At 52.1% G+C, this 21,211-nt stretch overlaps 1 protein-coding gene across 3 annotated transcripts in view; it reads left to right on the top strand.

Annotated features, from left to right (window-relative positions):
- PPP2R2B (protein phosphatase 2 regulatory subunit Bbeta) overlaps positions 1 to 21,211 on the top strand; it is a 104,132-nt gene extending 82,921 nt beyond the window's left edge. For 2 of the 3 annotated variants that reach the window (XM_062002163.1, XM_062002164.1), the window contains exons 5-9: positions 8,443 to 8,620; positions 10,212 to 10,376; positions 17,443 to 17,612; positions 18,083 to 18,174; positions 19,149 to 21,211. In XM_062002163.1, the coding sequence (XP_061858147.1) occupies positions 8,443 to 8,620; positions 10,212 to 10,376; positions 17,443 to 17,612; positions 18,083 to 18,174; positions 19,149 to 19,428 (885 nt within the window). In that variant the 3' untranslated portion in view covers positions 19,429 to 21,211. The remainder of the gene's footprint in view (positions 1 to 8,442; positions 8,621 to 10,211; positions 10,377 to 17,442; positions 17,613 to 18,082; positions 18,175 to 19,148) is intronic. The other variant, XM_062002165.1, reaches the window with a different exon arrangement.

The following is a 21,211-nucleotide window of genomic DNA, read 5'->3' as shown; positions in this document are numbered from 1 at the left end:
GCTTGTGCCATGTGGCATCATGTCCTTCTGTATGTGTTGCCAGCTCTGCTGCACTCTCTGAGGCACTGCTCACCACAGCCTTGCACTGCTGTGTGCACCTGAAGGCTTAATGCTATAGTTGAGCTGCGCCTCCTCCTTCTCTTTATCTCGTATTACAGGCACTAGCACTGGTGTGAGAAGAACAGGCAGCCTGTGTGTGTTTGCTTGGGGGCAAGGACAGGGTGGATGCAGGAATGCCAAGCTGGTGGCCAGGCTCCCATCCCAACCTTCCACTGCAGGTGGCTGTTGGCAGCAAGGTTGTTGTGCCAGTGGGAAGCCGCTGTGGCTCAGCTGGAGCCCGCGAGACTGGCAGTGAGGCCTCAGCAGGGCAGGGCACACCAGCAAGGTGCTTAGGAAAATAAACAAACAATGACTGTATTATTGATTGTTGATGTGAGCTGATTGCAACTGAATTGGCAACCACAGGGCTAAAATGGAGCTGAAAGTCGACTTGGGCGTTGTTCCAAGCACTCAACCTGGAGTTACATGGTCCAGACCCTCCTCACTGCTGGTGCCCAGCGAGGTGCCCCTGAGGAGGGACAGGGATGCAGAGGTGCTGCCAGCACTGCAGGTGCCAGGTCCGGCCCTGGGCACTGTGGTGCTGGGGATTACCCAAGGACGTGGGCCAGCCCTGCAGCTATAAGGGCCATGTTTGGGGTGAGGGCAACCAGCCCTCTCCACCAGCACCCATCTACTGCATCCCTGCTCACTATGGCAACACGTCTGCACTGCCAGGGTTGATGGAGGCGACAGCAGTCACTGGAGTTAGTCAGAGAAGTAGGGAATTGTGATATTTTTCCCTGTCCACTGTCTGCCTCGAAAGTTTCAGCCTTTGTTCTGCTTTCATTCCCTTTACTTCTGGTAGTGGCTTGGTGCCATGTGGCTGGTGGTTTGCTACTTGGGTGTCTTCCCTTGTGCTCTGATATAAGGCACTGCGATTCCCCATGGGAACGTACGCCTCCTGCTTTGCAGCAACGGGAAGAGGTAAAACGCATGTAAGTGCTCAGTGTTATGATTATTAATATCCGCCTGTGCAAGGTCTGCTGCCCCTGAGGATGGAAAATTGAGGAGTCTTCCTCCAGCTGTGGTTTGATCTAATTTTTGATGATTTTACTTTGATAGCTAGTTACATAGCTGTAACCATTTTGCTGCAGTTTGGTGTATCTTTGTTGTATAATTGTCCTGTGATGCTCGTGCTTTGGAGTAAAGCCGTGTCCATCCACAGTTTAATTTTCAACCACAGACAAGCAAAAAGGGTTTTGAAAACCACCTTGCTGCAATCATCTCTTACCCATTCATTGTAATGGTTTAAATGTACTTGATGAGCATTGTTCTCTGAGGAATTTCTAACCCACAGAGTGCAAAACGAATATTTAATTCTGCCCAGACTGTGAAGTAAGGCTTTTGCTGTCACTGAAAGAGCTCTGTTTATTTGGATAGCCCCCAATAGCTACAACCCTTTGGCCTCATTTAAGAGCCCCCACAAGCTCTCAAGTGCTGCTCAGTGTACAGCCGTACCTACGCTGTGGGATGCGTGCAGGAAATAATTAACACAAATAATATCCAGGGTTTAAATCTCTTTAAATAGAGACTGTGTGTGCTTTGATCCCTCACAGCTCAGGTGCAGCTGTAGTGAAGCACTGGTGTGCATCCCACCACTGGTACTGTGCGCCTGCCAGAGGCAGCTGTGGGCACCTGGCGCTGTGTGTGGCAAGACGGCTGTCTGTGCCTCTCAGCAGTAAAACTGGGGGAACTGGCTGGCAGACACAGCTCCTGGGCCTCCCTTTGCTGTAGAGTGGGTCTCATCCTTATGGTGTTTGCTTAAGGAGAAGTAGCAACAGCAGCAGACTGGGCTGCCAGCACTGCCTTGGCACATTAATGCCTGAACACCCCATGCCACAGGGGTGGCCTTCTGCCTCCCCAGTGTGCTGTGCAGAGCCTGGGGCTGAAGGGTGTTCTTGTATCAGGCCACTGTCCATTCTCAAGCCAGCCTGGGATTTATCACCCTACCAGCTCCCCTGCTCCTGAGCTAAATCTGCAGTGGGGCAAGCAGCTGGGGTTCCCTGGAACTGATGGGCCTCTGACTGGGGGCTCTTAGGAGGGACTGCTGCTGCCTCCCCTCCTCTGTCCCAGGGAAACTCAGGGGAGCTCAGGCACCATTTGACAACAACCTGCCTCAAGCACTTTAAAATATTTTTAAATAAGGAAGCACCCTGCAAACTGGCTAGTGTACACCTAATGAGCCCAGGGACTGCTTACTCTAGGTCTGATGAAGATTAGTATGAACTCGGGAGATTGCCATAGTATAGAGGGTGGCATTCTGTGGACACTTCCCTAGGTGAGGAGTGACCCTGCCAGACCAGATGTGACACGGGTGTGATGAGCAGGTGCGTTTATGTGCCTGGTTTCTTGATGTTTGTAGTTGCCACAGAGCGCTCTGTGATTAAGAGCTACCACTTCACTCTCTCATTTGCAGCAAAATCCATCATAAATTCTCTTTTCTGACGGTGCAGTTTCCCGGGGAGATGTGCTGTGTTCCTACCCGATGGGCAGCCCCAGAGCGGGGCTGTGTGGTGGGAAAGGGATGGGGGATGCTTCAGAGAAGGACCACTGTGCTGCTGCATTTCTGCCCCAGCAGACATTTGTCTGTCTTTTCCTTGTATGTATTCTCCGAAGCATTATCATTTAAATGACAAGGTAATGTGAAACATTTGGCTTTTTTTGGCTATGAAATGCACATAGCAGAACTAATCAATTTCAAATGATCATCATCAAACCGCTGCCACAGAGGTGTTTTTGGGGGTTTTTTTTAAAGGGTTTTCCTATTGTCATTAGTTGCTGTAAAGCAGCTCAATGTGTGACGTGCATGCTCAGCTGCCCACCGGCAGCAGGCACACCACAGCACAGTGCCGCCTGAGATGCTGCCGTGCTGCTCTGGGGATCTGAGTGACACTGCCCTGGAAGACCTTGGCTTTTGTTTCTCTTGAAGCAAGGCCCTGTGTGAAGCAGGAAGGGCTTGACTTGGCCTCCCGGTGAGGCTTGACCAGTCTGCAGGGCTCGGGCTCCGGATTTGCCATGCAGGTGATGCTGGTTCCCTCGGGGACAGGCGGTGCCAACTCCCAGTGCCATGGCTGCAGGGCAGGAACTGCCCTCAGGCCAGCCCAACCCCTTGCTGCTTCATTCTGCAGATCCTTGAAAAGAAAGGAAGGAACTATTTTGGTACTGGTTTTTGCATGTTTTTGTTTTTCCCAGGTCATGAGTCAAATTCTTTATTTTGTGGTGAAAACACATTATTCATTCTTTTAATGTCTGGAAACTTGCTTTGAAATGCCAGTGACCATAACTGACGTTTCAGATTCTTTTTTTCTTCACCTCTTTTTCCACAGCAATTACACTGCTGGTATCTCTGTCTAGACATACTGTAAAAACAACGTGCCAGGCCGAATTATCAACCAGGTTTGGATTGCTCTGAGCATTTGTTTGGTAACATGATTGCACCTCTACGCGCTTCTCCTGGGAAAAGTAGAAAAATATTCTATTGAGACTGGCATGAAGAGTTCAGGATTTTTTAACTTCAGATAAGAAAAGTGTTCTGTTTGTTCTTTGAAGTTTCTGCCCACTTATTTCAGAATTTAGATACAGATGGTGAAAGCAATGCTGTTGTGTAGTAATTGAACTAGGACAAATTCTCAGTTACAAACAAAAAAATGCTGTCCTGCTATAAATACATACAAAGAGCAGGAAATCTGAGGTGACTTGAGCTGTATGTAGAGTGACAGTTGCAGTCAATGCCCAGCCCTGCTCTAAAAACCCATCATGAACTCACCCTGTTTTGAGAGGATATTTCTGTGGATGACCCCAACCATTGGCCCACATGGGCTGACTTCAGACTGAGCTCTGCACCTCAGTCCCTGCAGACCTGGTGTCCGTGGTCCTCTCCCTGGCCCCCTAGCCAGCACCCTTTTGAACCTAGAGACCTTCAGCTGATTGCAAGTCTGCCTGCGTTCCACTGTATAAAAAATAGCTCATGGTGTTGGTGTTCTGTTTAGCGGGGAGGGACATGTCTAGGGAGAAGAGATGAAACCAGAAGCTCTATGAGCTGTATGGACCAGTAACGAGATAGCGGGTTTATCCTCCTGCAGGAAGGTACCTTCCACACTTCATGGGAAAGGTCCCATAAGATGCACATTTTGTCTGTAAAATACTAATCTGCAGGCAGCGTCATCTATTTACAGAGTATGCCTTTTGTAGGTAAGAAATAAACATTGGGAGCACATTCAGAGGAGTTCATCTGCTGGAGGAGGTGAAGGACCTTGCTGGATTTATCCCTGAGCAGCTCGCTCTGCTCTCTGATTTGCTGGGAACTGGATTACATTTTCCTTCTTGCAAACCCAAGGCTAGAGTTAATCTGGGCTTTGTCTGTGACTAATCTCACTTAGCCAAATCCTTCCAGCTCACTGGGGCTGCACAAGGCTGCAGAGCAAACTGTGCTCTGGGGAGCGCTCATGCAGAGCTGGAGTAGTGGGCTGGTGGCCACGCTGGGCAGCCACACTGGCCTGGCACCAGGGCCATCTGCCCTGTGCTAAATGCAGGAAAGAGGAAGGCTCTGCCCTGGGTGCTGTCACCGGTCAGACATGAGCGCTGCCGCCCAGGCCCAGCTGGTTGCAATGGGAGCTGCACTGCCGTCGGCGTTAGAGCTGCAGGGCTGACCCTGCCTGTACTCCTGTACCTCACAGGCACTTGCAGAGCTTTGACTGCAGTTGGTGCTGAGGCTTGGTAATCCCCACAGAGATGGGGACCGGAGAGACATCTAAATGGGTTATTTATTGATTTATTTAATAGCTACTTCTCTGGGTCAGATTTGGATCTCAATTGTAAGTCCAGTGCGGCTCCATTGTGCCAAGAGGATTTCCATGGAGACAGATGTGACTGAGAACAAAACCTCCTTCTCTGCGGCACAGAAATGGTGTGGGCCTAGTGCTGGCAAGCCTGTGGTTGCCCTCACTCCCATCTCCCTGTGGCCAGGAGCCCTACGCAGGGTGAGTGCAGGACCTATCCTGGGGTGATGCTGGAGTCCTGCAGCAGCTTTCTGGGCAGAGACAGTACTGCTGTTTACCTTACCTGTACTGGGGTTTTCCCTTCATGAGCCAGCCCTCTCATATTCACATCTCTTAGGATTTTTCAGCCTCCAACACGTCCCATGAGCAGGATTCCCAGCAGCACTTATGCCTTGTGTTTAGGTGATCGAGCCTCATCTCACTATGGGACTGTGCTGAGGGTTTCATGTCGCTGATCTGACCTCCAGCAACAGACAGCTCAAACCCAGCATGTGTTGACTTGTGCATATGAGGGGTTACGTGACTACACCATCCAGGGCACTGAGCCCTTAATCTTCTTCCCCTCTATATTGACTTGTGTTTTGAAAATGCTACATGTAAATGCATTGCACCTCTGAGCAGAGGATGAGGTGTTCCTGAGAAACACTGACTCTCTGCGTGTCTCCAGGACATGTCCATGACAGCACTGTAAACGACCAGGGGAAGCTCTGCCACACAAAACTTACCCCCCAGGAGCAGGGAGTGTTTGGTGACAGTGGACATGACAGACAGTGAAGGGGGTAAACCTGATGTGAGCAGGGGGCAAAGCAGTGAAGCTCAGCAGTTACAGACATGGCGTTACCTGAGTCGTGGCCCTTTGCTTTGCTGGCAGTGGGGAGGGGCCAGAGTGGACCAGCTCCCTCCACCTCTCAGCCTCAGAGAAAATGAATTTTACAGCTGGAGAAGGGATTAGTGCCTCATTAACTCAGGAAAGCCTTCACCAGACAAGGAGAGAGGAATCGAGTGTCACATGCACTTTGAATGAGTGGAACCAGCTCTGTTGCAGGGGGTGCCTACTAAAAGCAGGAAGGAAATTAAGACATATTCTGTTTTGAATGAAAAATGACTGGCATTTTGCACCACTTCTCCCAGAAAACAGAAGGTAATTTAATTTATTAGTGGTTTATTTTATTTGACAGCCTTCCTATGTACTTGATGTGGTTTGTTACACTGAATTACCCTTTAATAATGGGTATATATAATAGCAGAGCTTGCCCTGCAGGTTGGCTCTGTAGTTGAAGAAAGGATGCTCCGAGGAGGTCTCTGCTGTTGAGGATTGCCATGGCAATGCTAGTGGGAGCTGAGTGGTTTAGGCAGACACTGGATTGAACTCTGCATGCTTAAAAAAAAAACCCAACAAAACCCCCTAGTTGCCATTGCTATCATCTTGCCCTGTTTGTTGGGCTCTTTCTCTTCGCCATCCCTGACTGCTGCTGCCCCAAGCCACTCTCTGCCTGCCCAGCTGAGCTTGGGATGGCACCCAGAGCAGGCTGTGGGGTCTTCCCTCAGACCACTCTTTCTTTATTGCACATTAAGCAGCAATGCAAGGTGGGTGCCTGTGAGCTGTGGGAGTGGGGGGCACAAGCAGCGGCATCACTGGAGACCACCAGTGCGCTCAGGAAGATGCAGCCAAGAGTGGAACATGGTGGGGAGAGGGAGTTCTCTTGTTGGCAACGGCAGGTGTCAGGGTGGTCACTGGGCTGGGCTGTCAGCACAGACTCGCTGTGGTGGTGCTTCCAGCCAGTTTCAAGGCAGACTTCAGTGGAGAAGAGGTTAAACCCCAGCCAGGGCCCTGCCTGCACTGGGCAGCTGCTCCTCTTGGCCATCCTGAGATGTGGTTTGCTTTCTGCAAGATTTCCGCTTTTGTGGGATGAGATCCCAAAGCTGGTGTGTGCTCCCAGCACGTTCCCGGCTGCTCCTGCCTCACAGTGTCAGTGCTTTCAGGCTTCAATACTTACTGTTGATACCCTTAAGCAAAAGCTCACAGGACATGATGAGGAGGAGCATGGACACTTGCTTGTTTTGCATACTTCAGTGCAGATTCCTGCCACTGCAGTGGACAAAAAAAATTCTGCCTTAATAGAATATTCAGGAATGATTAGGTTTATTCTTCTCATAGGGTTTTACCTGGTGACCAACGAGGTTCTAGATGTAAAAAACTCCCTAGAATTTGTCTCTGAAGTAAGATGTGGAGAATTTTCTTGGCTGAAGTGTTTAGCTTTGTGGTTCTGAGTAACTGCCATGTAAAAATTGGGTAGGGAATTGTGCTGGGGCACTGGAGGTTGCAGATGGCCATGCTGCCATGTCCCAGACCTGGGCTGCTCTGATTGCTTCAGCCTTCGGCACACAGTGCTGGGCTCCTGCTGGGGACAGGACTGGCTGGGGGTTTGGATGTGAGGTGTGCTCAGGACACACGGTATCATCTCGCTGAGTGAAATCTGCTGCTGAAGCCTGTGCTGTACTTGTGTTTGTGCCTGGTGAGGCCCAGTGTAACCATTGAACCCCTTCCTTTTGCACAACCATCATGTTTCTGACAGTCTGAATGACAGCCTAGTTGCTGTAATCCCTGAGCCTCCGTCCCCAGATGGCTGAGCAGAGTCCTTCAGCAGCAAACGATGCATCATTGCCTGTGTCAGGCTGAATTAGCAGGCAGGCTCGTCACATTAAGCTCAGGCTCTCAGCTGGCAGTCCCTGTGCTCTAGTGTCACTCGAGCTGGCTGTCACACTCCTGTCTCCACCTCTGCAGCCATGGGAAATCTGTTTGGGCAGCACACAGATAATATACACAGTAATGAAGTAGCTTGAGGGAAGAGCTTACTAGCAAACAGGAGCAGAGACTGGCACCTTTCAAGCGTATTAACTGCCTTAAGAGAGTTATGTCTGAAGTTATTACACCTCTCCTTGCATACACTGCTCTTATTGCATCTCTCCATCCCCTGATGTTTACATGAGTTATGCTTATTAATCTAAAGGCAAATGTGTGGAGCTTTGTTTCTGGTCCCTCCATCTGTCCCTGCCCTGTGCATTCCCTGTCCTTGTCTCTTCTTATCTCTTACCTCTGTCACTTCACTGCGAAGCGAATAATACAAAAAACTTGAAAGAGAAATCTGTGCTGACCCGGCTCTCTCAAGAAATGTATTTCTGTTTGGAATGCTCCAGGGATCTCAGATTCTGGTTAACATTTGCAAAACAAAGCAGGAGTAGATGTTATTTGTTTCCCAAAGAGGAAATGGTTGCTGCAGAAGAAATCTGAGCTGGGTTTACTAGTCACTGGCCACAATCTAAGCATGCCGGTGCCTCTTTCAAAAGTAAAAGGCTTTAGTGTCTGCCTGCCCATCCTTCTGCTCATACACTGAGGAAGGCGTGAAGTTCCCTCGGTGGAGGAGGTGGATGGGGAGGTTCCCTGGCAGACGGTGCCGAGCGGGTGCCCTCTGCGGCTGTAGGCACCCCCAGTACCGGGCACTGGCGGGGTCGGGGAGCACAGCCAGACTCTGTCCCTGTGTGCTGACACTGCTCCCGCCCACAGGTGCCCGTGCTGCGGCCCATGGACCTGATGGTGGAGGCCACCCCCCGGCGGGTGTTTGCCAATGCACACACCTACCACATCAACTCCATCTCCGTCAACAGCGACTATGAGACCTACATGTCGGCAGATGACCTGAGGATAAACCTGTGGAACTTTGAAATCACAAATCAAAGTTTTAGTATCCTTTGGTACGTTCCACACGGCCTCAGGCCAGTCCCAGCCAAGCTGAGAGCTGCCATCAGGGAGGTGCCCTGGGAGTACAGACACATGCAAGTGTCAGAGGGAGAACAAGAAAGCTGGTGGGGAGACAAGTCCCTGGTGAAGGTAAGTGGTGGCGGGGGTTCCTGCAAGGCCCAGCTCTGTGAGAGGAAGCAAGGCCATGTCTGTGTCTGGTGTGATGGAGACTGAGCAGGTGGCACGGCACCTCGCCTGACCCCGGCCTCCCAACCCCTTCACAGTTCCTTGGTACAGGAGCTTCACCCCCTGGTCAGGGCTTGCAGGGGCCCAGGAGTATGACAAAGTGCTGTCCTCTGTGAATCCAACCACAGAACACTTGAAGTTCCACCCCTGGGTATCATTGCCAAGGCACCTCTCGCTCAGCTGTGCTGGTGCTGCGGGCTGAGCCAGGCTGTCTGCAGCACTCACGCTGGGCCATCAGCCCCAGCCAAGCTGCTCACCGCATGGTGCAGGGCTCAGCTGGCATCCCCCCAGCCTGCGTGACACAGCTAAGAATTTTGCCTGCAGGGTCCACGTGGGGCGGGTGGGAGGGAGGGGGGTCTGCGGGTGATGGAGGAGACAGGTGCCTTGGGGAAAACGCAGAGAGGAAGTATTAATCGTGCAGTCTCCGTTATACCCTGCAGCAGGGTGACAGGCTGCCAGTCACCATCGTACAAATGAGGCCGTGCCAGTCACCCATGTAAGAGCCGCATCAGAAATAATAACAACGGGGCACTAATCATCAGTGGTGTTTATATAGTGATTTCTACTGAGAAATCCCCAAGGCATGTGGCAAATTTAGGCAGCTGGAGAGGATTTCAGCAGTCACAGGTGTGAAGCTGGTGGAGGCTCTAGGCAGGTATGGCAGAGCAGTGCTGGAAGCTCAAAGTGGGCATAGGCACCTGGATTGCACCATAAGATCTGAAGCTGCTTTCACTGGTGACTGCAGGCTTGCGGGATGGACAGTCATCAGCCATCCTCTGTGGCACCAGGATGCTCTCTAGGACCTCAATGGTCCTTGCTGACAGCACCTGCAGGGCCTGGGAATGGAGTCAGTTTCAACCCAGCGTTTCACTGAGCCCAAGCATGTGAAGTGTTTTAGAAATTATCCATCTCTGGGTGACTCCTGCCCTGGGCTGCAGTGGTTTTCTGCTGGTCCTCATGATCTGGGTTTTGTTTAACCCCCTGTTGTTCTTGGTACAGTTACTCAACAGTGCCCCAACACTGCAATAAAAGATGTTTACTCAGCCTGGAGAAAATAGGCAGAGTCAGGCCTTGTGGTGCACAGAGGGGCTCCAGGCCATGGTACCAGAGCTGTGCTCCCCAGCTAGGTGGAGAATGTGGTGGACAGTGGCTTTTCCCTGCACTGGAGCTGGCTCATCCCAGCTAAGCACCACAGCTCTGCCTCAGGATGGCGCTTCTCTCCCGAGAACACCTGTTTTTGGGGAGGAAAACCCATATTCAGCAGATGTCCAAAGACACCAGTAGGAGGGGCAGCAGGAGGAGCAGGGTCGGGTCCAGGCTGCACATGGCTCCTTGACTCGCCCTACCAGACATCGTGGACATCAAGCCGGCCAACATGGAGGAGCTGACGGAGGTGATCACAGCCGCTGAGTTCCACCCACACCACTGCAACACCTTTGTCTACAGCAGCAGCAAAGGCACCATCAGGCTGTGCGACATGCGCACCTCTGCCCTCTGCGACCGCCACGCCAAGTGTGAGTACAGCCCTTGCCGGCAGCGCAGGGCCCCTTTGGGTCAAAATTGCCCAGGAAAGGGAGTGCAGAGACTGCTCTGCGCTCAGATCTGCCCTCCCACCTCTCCCCATGCTCCTTTTGGCTGTGCCAGGCTGTGCTTCTGCCTGCATTCCATTGTCACTATGGCCACTTGCCCTCCATGTGGCCCATCCTGACCAGAGCAGCTTCCCCAGAGTCATAGCCCCGCACCCTTTGGTGGTGAGTGCTAAAAAGCCCATGGTAATGTTTCAGCAGCAGCAGGTCTGAGGGGTCGCTGAGATGTCGGTACACAGCGGCTATAGCGGAGCTGTCATTGACAGAAGTCGGGGAGTGCTGTGCTTCTTTGGACCGCTTTTCCAAATAGCCTCACGGCAGATGCCTCAGGGGCCACGACATGCAGAGAAGCCCCCTCAAAATTTGGAGCAAGCTATGCATGTGAGGAGCTCATCCTCGGTCCTCCCCAGGCTGATGTGGTGAGTGAGTGAGCTGCTGTCAAGGCAGCCACCTGAGCTTGGATCCTGCTCAGCCGGGAAGCGTCAGGAGGTCATTACGGGAAATATTCTTCATGTTGGCATCTGCTCAGTGATGTACCAGCAGGAACAGCTACAGCATTTATGAGTGGGCTGGTAAATACCTGTTGCTTTTCTTTGTGCCTTAGTGGCTTCAGGAAAGCGGCTCTGTGCTGAGCGCAGTGTTGTGAACAAGACACAGAGATGGGACTGACTTACCGGGGTTTGGTATCTGCCTTAAAGGCAGTGAAACTGGGCAGAGGCAAGGGCCACTCTGCTGTGTGACTGGACAGCTAAACATCTGTGTCTCCTATTCCTGTTTGATTTTTCTTCACAAATGCCCAATACTTTGTGGATTTAAGGAGATTTTTCAGTATTTAAAGTGAGATCATGTTACAAGAGCAAGATAGTGCAACTCAGTGGAGCCCCATGCTAATAATCTACACCCAGAGAGCACTTGAGTGTTTCAGATCTAGGTTTACTAGAGATGATGTGGAGTTACACACCAGCCATCGCTTTTGAGCTCTTGAGTTGCAGTTGCACTTGGCTTTAAACTTGGTTTCAAGCTGGAGTAAAATGGATAAAGAGAAAGGCTTGTGTCACTGTCCAGAGATTCTGAGATACGGAGCGGCAGTTTTTCCCTAGCCCAACATCCTTTTCTGTTCTTGTATTTTACAACCTTGTCTGGCAGTCATACAGTGACAGCTCCCAGCTGAGAATCAGAACAGAACTAGGAGGCAAAGAAAATTCATTTTCCTGATGCTTTGGCAGCAGAAGCCCCCTCAGCATCTCTCTTTGTTTGGGTACTGTGGCGTTCCTCCAGCCCTTGGCAAGCACACTGGCCGATGGTGAATCTCAGCTCAGTTTGACCTCTCCCGTGACATTTCCTTATTGATTTCTCTCCATTCCTCAGAAGCATCAGCCTCAGTCAATTGCAGTTCAGCAGATGTGTGAGTCGAAATTGAGACAGTTCATCAAAGTTCAAAATGAAAAGCAACATTGGCTTTTGGAGGCGAATCCTCCAACGGAGACATTTAATAACTGTCAATATTTAATAAAAATGCAGAAGATAGCACTGCACATCCCAGTCATGTTTATTTAGATAGACACAGTTTGCTGCTCGAGGCCAGCTTTTACTTATGTGCTGCTCTTATTAAATTTTGTTTGCCCGTTTCATCTGAGGCTGCTGCGAACTGTGATGCTGTGCGTTCCCTCCAGCTGCGCAGCTGAGAGCAAGCATCAGCCTCACACAGAAATGCCTGCTGCACAGGGCTGCCAAGAGCTGTGTGCTGCAGCCCATGGAGAGGGAAAGGGGTCCTGCAAGGGAACTCCTTCCCAGCACACCGTGCACAGAGAAGTTGCCCACATTGTGCGAAGCACCAGGGAAGCCTGGGGGAGGTTGGGATTCCTGAAGCTGCTGGTAATGCTGGCAAAAGTTACCCTGTTTGAAAAGCATATGGGAGAGTGAGCAAGAACCCTGTCAGGGGTTACTGCAGCTTTCCCCATAGCAAAAGGCATTGGGCTTTCCACATTTTTATTTTAAGGAGACAACTGTGATTGTACCTACTGGAACTCCTGAAACAAAAAGCTCAAAGTTTCCCAGAGGGGGACCTTGGCTGCCTTGTCTTTTCACTGCTGACTGTGTTACACCGCCACAACCAAACATTCATTCTTTGCTGCAAACAGTTTAGAAATAAGCACACAAAGCTGCCTTGATACGGTAACTGACAGCTTACAAACATTCCCCCCCAGTGTTGCAGATGCATTTCTAAGACAAGCGGGGCCACAGTGTTTGGGCAGGTGCTGCTGCTTTTTGGGGAAGCCCCAGCCAGGCTCTGTGTCACTGCTTAGGGGGAATACTGCCAGGCTTCCTGAGGAGCAGTATCACTCATGGGCCCTACAGCCCTTCTTGGTTGTCTTGGAGGCCTGTGTGCTCTGTGTCCCCATAGGGAGGGTGCTGATGAAGGCTACTGGAGAAGGAGGGGTGTCAGAGGGAGCTGGCACAAGGAGGGCAGCTCCTGCTTGGTGTCAGGAAAATAGGTTTGTTGTGTAACGGAGAATTAGTGCTCAGAAATCCTTTCTGTGAGGTCAGCAGCCTAGATCTGCATCTGCAGCAGGAGCAAAGCCACGCACAAAAGCCTTCAGGCAAGGAGCAGAAATAGCTCCCTGAGACCCAGCGCCATGCTTCTATTCCCAGACCCCCTCCACTCTGCCATTGGGGCCTGGGTGGCTCTGCTTGCAGTGGGACCCAGCTCCTGCCAGAGGCCCCGCTGCTCCCAGCACCAGGACCATGGGGGTCTGGGTGTCCCGTGGGCAGCTGTGGCACTACTGCTCGGCGGACAAGGGGATGGTTCTGGCAGGGTCTGGGGACAGCTGGGTGCAGCCACTCCAAGGACAGCAGCTTCTCCCCAGCCTGCCTTGGGGCTGCCAGGGCACACTGCCAAAAGTGCTTTGTTAATCTGTACCTCACCTGTGAGGAAGAGGGACGTGTTTGGTTGGCTTGCTGCAGACAGGAGGAATGAGGCAGAAACGTGAACCACTGGAATTCACAGGGGAGGTTGGCAGCAGAGTAGTGACTGCTGCTCCCCAGCCCCGAATCACGAGGCTTCTGCACCTCTGGGCTGTGAGAGCAGGCTGCAGGGTTGATTTTTCTGGTGTAAAGGAAACCACAGTTCTCTCTCCTAGTTTTGCTTTTCTGCTGAGTTTCGACTTTTTATTGGAAGCAAGAGAAGAAGCAGAGGGATAACACATCTGCCTGTGCAGGCTGCTCCACGGCACTTCCACGTCTCTGTGGGGACCTGTTTATTACCAGATTAACTGGAGCCTTGGCTGAAGTCCAAAGGGCCCTTGCCCAGGGCTCACGCACTACATGGTTGCATCACAGGCCACCCTATGAGTAGCCACCCACCCTGACCCCAGCCCTCACAGGACACTGCAGGTGCTGTGCAGGGTGGGCAAGGGGAGCACCTGCAGGCAGGGCCACTGCAGTGGCTGTGCCCGTGCTGTGCCTGTCAGAAGAGGTTCATCCAGTACAGGTGGACACAGACCCGTGCTGAATCCCAGTCGCCCGACAGACCCACAGTGTGCCTGCTGGTGGCCAGTCCCAGGAACACCCTAAAAGCTCAGCAGGGAACAGCTGCCGTGTAGGACTCACCTGCTCAGGCAGAGCTTGGATTGATTGATCCGGAATCCTGTTCTCTGACAAATCGCTTAATGCCGATGGTCCTTTGGTGCAACCTGAAACTCTGGGTGCACAAAAGAGGAAGAGGAGGAAGTAGAGGGGAGCTGGGAATGTGGGTCTGGGGAGCTGCTCCTGGCTTTCTCACAGCAGCTGCCTGCCCTGACCCGATGCCTGCCTCCTGCCAGGTGATGGTCTGGCCTTGCTGGAAGGTGACCCAGCCCATTGGCTAGTGCTGTTCTCTAAATGCCTGGAGTTCACCGTTGCCAGCTCAGAGGAGAGGCTCTGAGCCACCTAGCATGGCTGTCGTGCACCACGGCACAGGCAGGGATGAAACTGAAGAGTGCTGTCTCTGCAAGGCCAAACTGAACTCCAGCAGAACACATTCTCTCCCATATTCCTGGTAACAGTGTGTTCTCTTTACCTGTTTTGTTGGGTTTTTTTTCAGCTAAGCCTTTTATAGCAAAAGAGGTTAAGTAAAGCACAGAGATCTGATTAGAAAACTCACTGCCTTGTGTAGACAAAGCACTGGGGGTCTGCAGGGCGAGCTGGGCTGTTCTGTGCTGAGCTCTTTGTCCCAGGTTTTGGCTGGAGCAGAACTGAGCTGGTAGCGTTGCCCTCAACAGCTAAACATCTCCTTCCTCAGACCCCTTGCAGGAGTTAATGATGTCCTGCTCTGTGAAATAACAGGCTTGGCAAAACCTCAAGAAGGATAGGGAGCTGCTGGAGAGAGTTCAGTGCAGGTCCACAAAGATGATGAAGAGAGTGGAGCATCTCCCTTATGACAAAAGGCTGAGGGAGCTGGGGCTCTTGAGCTTGCAGAATAGGAGAATGAGAGGTGATCTCATTAATGTTTACAATTATGTAAAGGATGGGTGTCAGGAGGATGGAGCCAGGCTGTTCTCAGTGATGGCCAATGATAGGACAAGGGGCAATGGGTATAAGCTGGAACATAAGAGGTTCCAAAGAAATACAAGGAAGAATTTCTTCACTGTGAGGGTGAGGGAGCACTGGAAGGGGCTGCCCAGATGGGTTGTGGAGTCTCCTTCTCTGGAGACATTCAAACCCCACCTGGACGAGTTCTTGCGTAACCTACTCCAGGTGGTCCTGCTCTGGCAGGGGGAGTGGACTAGATGATCTTTTGAGGTCCCTTCCCACCCTTAAGATTCTGTGATTCTGGGTGTTTGTAATCTCTGGCAGGATGAAGAACAAGCCTCTTGTGCCACTCTGAGCTCATTTAGCAGGGCAAGAGACCCCTTTGCAACACTCTGCTGTCTTCCTCTGAAGTAGTCTTCTACCTGGTGACTCATTTGCTTCTCACAGGGCCATGTGGAACATCCATGGCCCCAGCCTGGGCTTGGTCACAGTGCAGCACAGCTTTGCAGTTTGTGTTGATAATTGTCATGATTAGAGTTTAAACGAGGAGTGAGAAAGGAAAGACAGTACTTGAATTAGTATTATGTTCATTGATGAGCAGCTACATTTATTGATGAGTGAAAAAAAACAACCCAAACATTTGCTTAGAAGCTGCCATGACAGAGGGATGCACCCTGAGGGATGCTCTGGTGCAGTGCAGAGGCAGCAGTTTGGGGGAGGTTGTCTCCAAAAGTGTCATTTGAATGATTGCTCTCTGCAGGTGTGTCTGGTCTCAGCTTCCCATGATCAGAGCCCTGGCACAGGGGGCACGGAGGCCAGGGCAGGGAAAATGCAGTTAACCTGCACCAGACCCTGCTCTCAGCTTGAGTTTCAGAGCACACTGGCCTGCATCCAGAGCTCCTGAGCACGGCTGGATCCCGCACTAGGCTCAACACATGGCTGGGTCCTTCCTCCTCAGCCTGTACTCAAGTTCCTCGGCACAGAGGTGCCACACGGGACCCTTTGCTCTGCCACAGGCAGGGGCTGGTGTCCCAGCCCCCCAGTGGCATCACTGCTGCCCGTGGTCCACTGCGGAGCGACATCCCTGCAGGAATGGCGGGACCAAGAGCCTGGGCTGCACTGCCACATGGGCAGGACCCAAGGAACCAGGAAAGGCGGGAGGAGGGAGCAGCAGGCAGCTGAGGGGGCAGAGCAGGATGATGCCGTGGTGTGGGGAATGCTCCCCGAGCCATGTGGGGGTGCAGTACCCAGTGTCAGAGCCATGTCTGTCTCACCCATGCTGACCTGCCTCGGTGCGGCCTCAGCTCACAGACTCATTCTCTGAGGTCTTTCATTTTTGACAGTTGATCTGCAATTTAACATTTTCTACTTCTACAGTGTCAGCAACAGTTTCCTCTTGCCCCTGTACTGACCACCTCCAGCCTTACATAAGCTCACATCGTCACACATCTGGGATGGAAGGGGTGCAGCCATTATAACATGCTTCCCAAAGCCATCTGGCTTGATGTGATCAAACCTGTGATGATTGCAGACAAGTCGTGGCATTCAGCTGCTCTCCACAGACTGCCTCAGATCCTTATTTTCTCTTGTTGCTGTTGCTTATTTAAAAACCCTGACATGCTGCCAGATTTCCTGCAGGTGATGAAAGGACACAGAGCTGGGTCCTGCTGTGGGCAGTGCTGTTTCCCATTTGTAGATGCATCGTTTATGCTGGCACTTCAGTCATTGCCGCACTGAGGAGCTCAGTTGGTGCCATGGAGCTCAGGAAGAGCTGACAAACCCAAGCCAACGCGAGTGTGCAGGGCAGCATGGGGTAGGGCACATGGGAGAAGCCAGGCTGGCTACTGCCACGGCCCCTGCTCTGGCCAGCAGTGGTGGGGCTGAGGGTTTGGAACAGAGCCTCAGCCCTGGGACAAGGGTCAGATAAACATGACTGGCAACTGGATTTTTCTTCAGTAGAGAAGCAAAGCAGCATGTGCTTCGCCATGCTGCCCAGCAGTAGCCTCTGGTGCTGGACAGCTGACTGTAGAGCTGGAGAGGAGGTTGGACAGATGGCCCCACAGCAGCAGCGTCTTCTGAGGCATCTCTTTGGTGTGTTTTTAAGCCATACTTGCTCAGCTGATGCTACATTTAAATCACATTTGTAAATATATTTACTCTGGAACTTCATCAGTCTCCTTCAAACTGCTCAAACTGTGATTTATTCACAGACTGATCAGATTAAATCTGTAGGCTGCAGTGGCTATGAAATATTTACACTGACTTTCAGTTTTGCTGCACATTTATTTCAAGAGAGCAGAAGTGACACACAAGGATCTAAATCTTCTGGGTTTCTGTGGTGCTGTTGATAGATTGGTATCCAGTGATCCTTCTTGCCTGTTGCACGTGTTAAAAACAAAGGAGATTTGATTGTTCTAGGGCTGGCCGGGGGACAGGCAGCTCCTGCCTGGGCTGATGCCGGGCCTTGTCCTTTCCTCTCCTGCAGTTTTTGAAGAGCCTGAAGACCCAAGTAATCGGTCGTTTTTTTCTGAGATCATCTCCTCAATCTCCGACGTCAAATTCAGCCACAGTGGGAGGTACATCATGACCCGGGACTATCTCACCGTCAAGGTGTGGGACCTGAACATGGAGAACCGGCCCATCGAGACCTACCAGGTGAGCGCAGCACACGCTGGGCAGCTGCGGCGGTGAGGCAGCCGCGGCGCTCCTGCCCCAGCGCGTGTCAGGCCCGGGGTGGATACAAACCTGAGAGGTGCGTTAAATCAAGGAAACCAAATGAAGAATGGTTAAATATGGGTTCAAGTGGCCCGGTGTAAGCCACATCCCAGGCAGGGTGTGCACAGGGAAAGGAAACTCAGGAGTGCTGTGTGGAAGCAAGCCTTGGAGCAGGGCACTGCCTGGTGCTGCCCAAGCCATAGGCAAAGCTGCCGCCTCTTATGCTAGCAAGGTGGCCGCAGTCAAGGACATGCAATAACGGGCTGTGCCCAGCGCTGCCTGGCTCAACTGCAGAGAGCCAGCGGGCCGGGCCAGGTCCTGCGGCCCCCTGTGAGCGCTGGGCTGGCGCCTGCCAGCTGCTGGGCTGTGGTGGTGTGGGGGCCTCACGCGCCGTCCCTCCCTGCCGGCAGGTTCACGACTACCTGCGGAGCAAGCTCTGCTCTCTCTACGAGAACGACTGCATCTTCGACAAGTTCGAGTGCGTCTGGAACGGCTCCGACAGGTGAGCACTGCGGCTCCAGCCCAGACCCCAGCACATGCTGAGTTTGGCATGGAGGCTTCCCGCCTTGCGGTGGCCCGATGGTCCCACGTTGCTGTGCTGGCTGTGAGGTCTGAAGAGTTTTCCTCTGGGTGGGATCACCTAACCCTGCAGCCCCATGCCCAAGACTCTGATGGGGTCCCAGCTCTCCCCTGGACAGATTTGGTTCCTGTCACCATTTCACCTATGCTCAGAGGAGGGCGATGTTACGTTTGGCTCCAGATGGCCAAAATCTGAGGATGCCAACCACATATAAACCCCAACAAACCAGGTGGTAGAAAGCATCCAAGACCACTAGACCTGGCAGGATTGCCACTTTTTTCTCTCTGAGCCACCAGAGGTAATTAACAAGGCACAACTGGGCCTGAAGCCCCAATTCCAAATCTAATCCAGATCTCATTGTGCCTCTGCATGTTCAGTCCTGAGGCAGTTTCAGAGAATCACAGAATCACTGAATGGTCAGTGTTAGAAGGGACCTCTAGAGTTCATCCAGTCCAACCCCCTGCTAAAGCAGGTAACCCTTGATCAGGTCACACAGGAATGTGTCCAGGTGGGTATGGAAACCTCCTGAGAACAAGACTCCACATCCTCCCTGAGCAGCTTGTGCCAGGTCTCCCTCACCTGAACAGTAAAGAAGTTTCTCCTTAAGTTGAACTTTTTTGTGTTCTGGTTTTTGTCCATTACCCCTTGTCCTATCACTTCTCAGTTCAAGTCAGATAAATCTTTGCCATAAAGACTGGTCTCCATATGCATTGTTATCCTGAAAAGAGTTGGCTCCCTGGGTAAAGAAGGATGGAGACACAGGCTCGCCCTTTGGTGCAGGATGGGGCACAAGATGCCTGGCATCCTGACTGTCCTCGGGCAGGGCTGGAGTTCTGCAACTGGGGGTGATAGGGGCCAGTGCCACGGGGTGACCTGTCCTCTCTCCCTCCTCGCAGCGTCATCATGACTGGCTCCTACAACAACTTCTTCCGCATGTTCGACCGCAACACGAAGCGCGACGTGACGCTGGAGGCCTCACGGGAGAACAGCAAACCCCGCGCCATCCTCAAGCCCCGCAAGGTCTGCGTGGGCGGCAAGCGGAGGAAAGACGAAATTAGCGTGGACAGTCTGGACTTTAGCAAAAAGATCCTGCATACAGCTTGGCACCCCTCCGAGAATATCATTGCCGTGGCAGCAACAAATAACCTGTATATATTCCAGGACAAGGTTAACTAGGAGGACAAGTTGTTCTTTAGGAATCCCATGTACTGAATACTAGTAAACACAAGATTTCAAGTGTTTCCTTCCTTTCTTTCTTTCTTCCTTTCTTCCTTTCTTCCTTTCTTCCTTTCTTCCTTTCTTTCTTTCTTCCTTTCTTTCTTTCTTTCTTTCTTTCTTTTCTTTCTTTTCTTTCTTGTTTGTCCTTTTCCTTCCTCTTCCTTTGTTCAGTTGTTGCTCTGCAGGTAGCGGCCGTGCGGAGGCAGGTGCTCCTGCCCCAGCGCAGGGGCAGCAGGAAGCACCGGCAGGCACCAGCTCTCTTCATCTGCGCCTTGAGGACCACGACACGGCGTGGGGTGGTGTGGGGTGGCTGTCCCCAGGCGACTGATGGTGGCTGTGGCCGGTTGCCCGCGTGGCGGGTGCGGGCCGGCTGGGAGGAGCAGGGCTGAGTGCGGGGCGCGGGCTGCGGGGGCTCTGGGCACGGCCCTCCCACTCTGCTTGAAAACTGCACCCTAGAAATAGCGCACCTGTTACGTCGCAAGGTCAACACGTTGTCCCCTTTGCCATTTTTAACAATTGTCTTGTTATTACTTTGAGTTTTTACCAACAGAGATGGCAAAACCAAATGTAAAACGGAAAAGTTCAGATTTGCAATGGACAAGCTTAAAGGGGGGGCTCTGCTGCACCCCGTGTCTGCCCTGGCCAGGCTGCTGCCCTCCCCCACCCCACAGAAACCCTCCCGAGGATTCGGCTTTGTAGATACTGTGGTGCCTTTTTTGGTATATGAAATACCTTTATAAACGATGCTTCCAAACTGCATTGATTGCAAACCAAACTGAACCCGGGCTTTTCTTCTGCGTTTCCTGTCTTTTGCTTCGGTCGTTTTCACTTGTTCTGTTGTAAGCTCTGGCATGTCGTGACTCTCTCTTTTTTAAAAACTTATTTATTTATTCGAGGTGTTTTGTTTTTTTAATAGATTAAGTTGCTAATTTATGACCTTCTAAAAGAAAGAAAGAATCCAACCGTCTGTTGCTGTCAGCAGCTGACTGCTTCAGAGAGAGGCTGTCTGTGTCCTGCAGTAAGGTGATAATGATGATGGTAATAAATCTGGTAACTCTTCCTCTTTGCGTGGTGAGGCAGCCCCTTTCTACTCAAAAGATTGTTCAGGCCCCTCTTTTACTTGAGCAGCTGTTCAAGTAAAAACAAAGGAAACCTACTGAATTCTCAGTCAACCTGAAAACTGCTCCTGCGACGGAAAGCAAACGAGTAAATGGAAGTTAAAACATTCATCGGTGTAGCTTTAGACGTGGCTCGGTGAGGGTGACCCATCAGGGCGTCCCACAGTGCCCACGTCCCGGTGGGGGTGGGCACGTGCCTCTGGGAGCCAGGGCCTGCAGGGCCTGGGCACGGCCTTGATGCGGCCTCCGTGGCCACGCAGCCGCCGCGCCTGCAGACGAGACGCAGCGAGCGGAGCAGCCGCGCCCACGGGGAGCACAGGGCCGGCGCAGGAGCGGGAGCTGCGCGGCGCAGGGCAGCGGCCGTGCCCCGGAGTGCCCCGCGGAGCCCCGCTGAGGGAGCCTCGGGGCTGACCTGCGGGGAGAGCTGCAGAGGAGCCTTGGCGCGGGAGCAACCGACGTGCGCTGGCTCATCGATTCCTTGCAGCTGGTGGCTTTCAGGACTAACCTTTTTTTTAAAAAAATGAAATAGTAAAAAAAAAATAGCAGGAGTAAATGAACAGTTTTTAAAAAAAAGGTGTTCTTTTCTGGTTCCTATGAAGAAAGCCTGTGCTCTGGTACCAGAA

The sequence above is a fragment of the Colius striatus genome, chromosome 9 (assembly GCF_028858725.1).
Source record: "Colius striatus isolate bColStr4 chromosome 9, bColStr4.1.hap1, whole genome shotgun sequence".
Classification (NCBI taxonomy): Eukaryota; Metazoa; Chordata; class Aves; order Coliiformes; family Coliidae; genus Colius; species Colius striatus.
The sequence above is the reverse complement of the archived record's forward strand: the minus strand, read 5'-3'. Positions and strand labels throughout refer to the sequence as shown.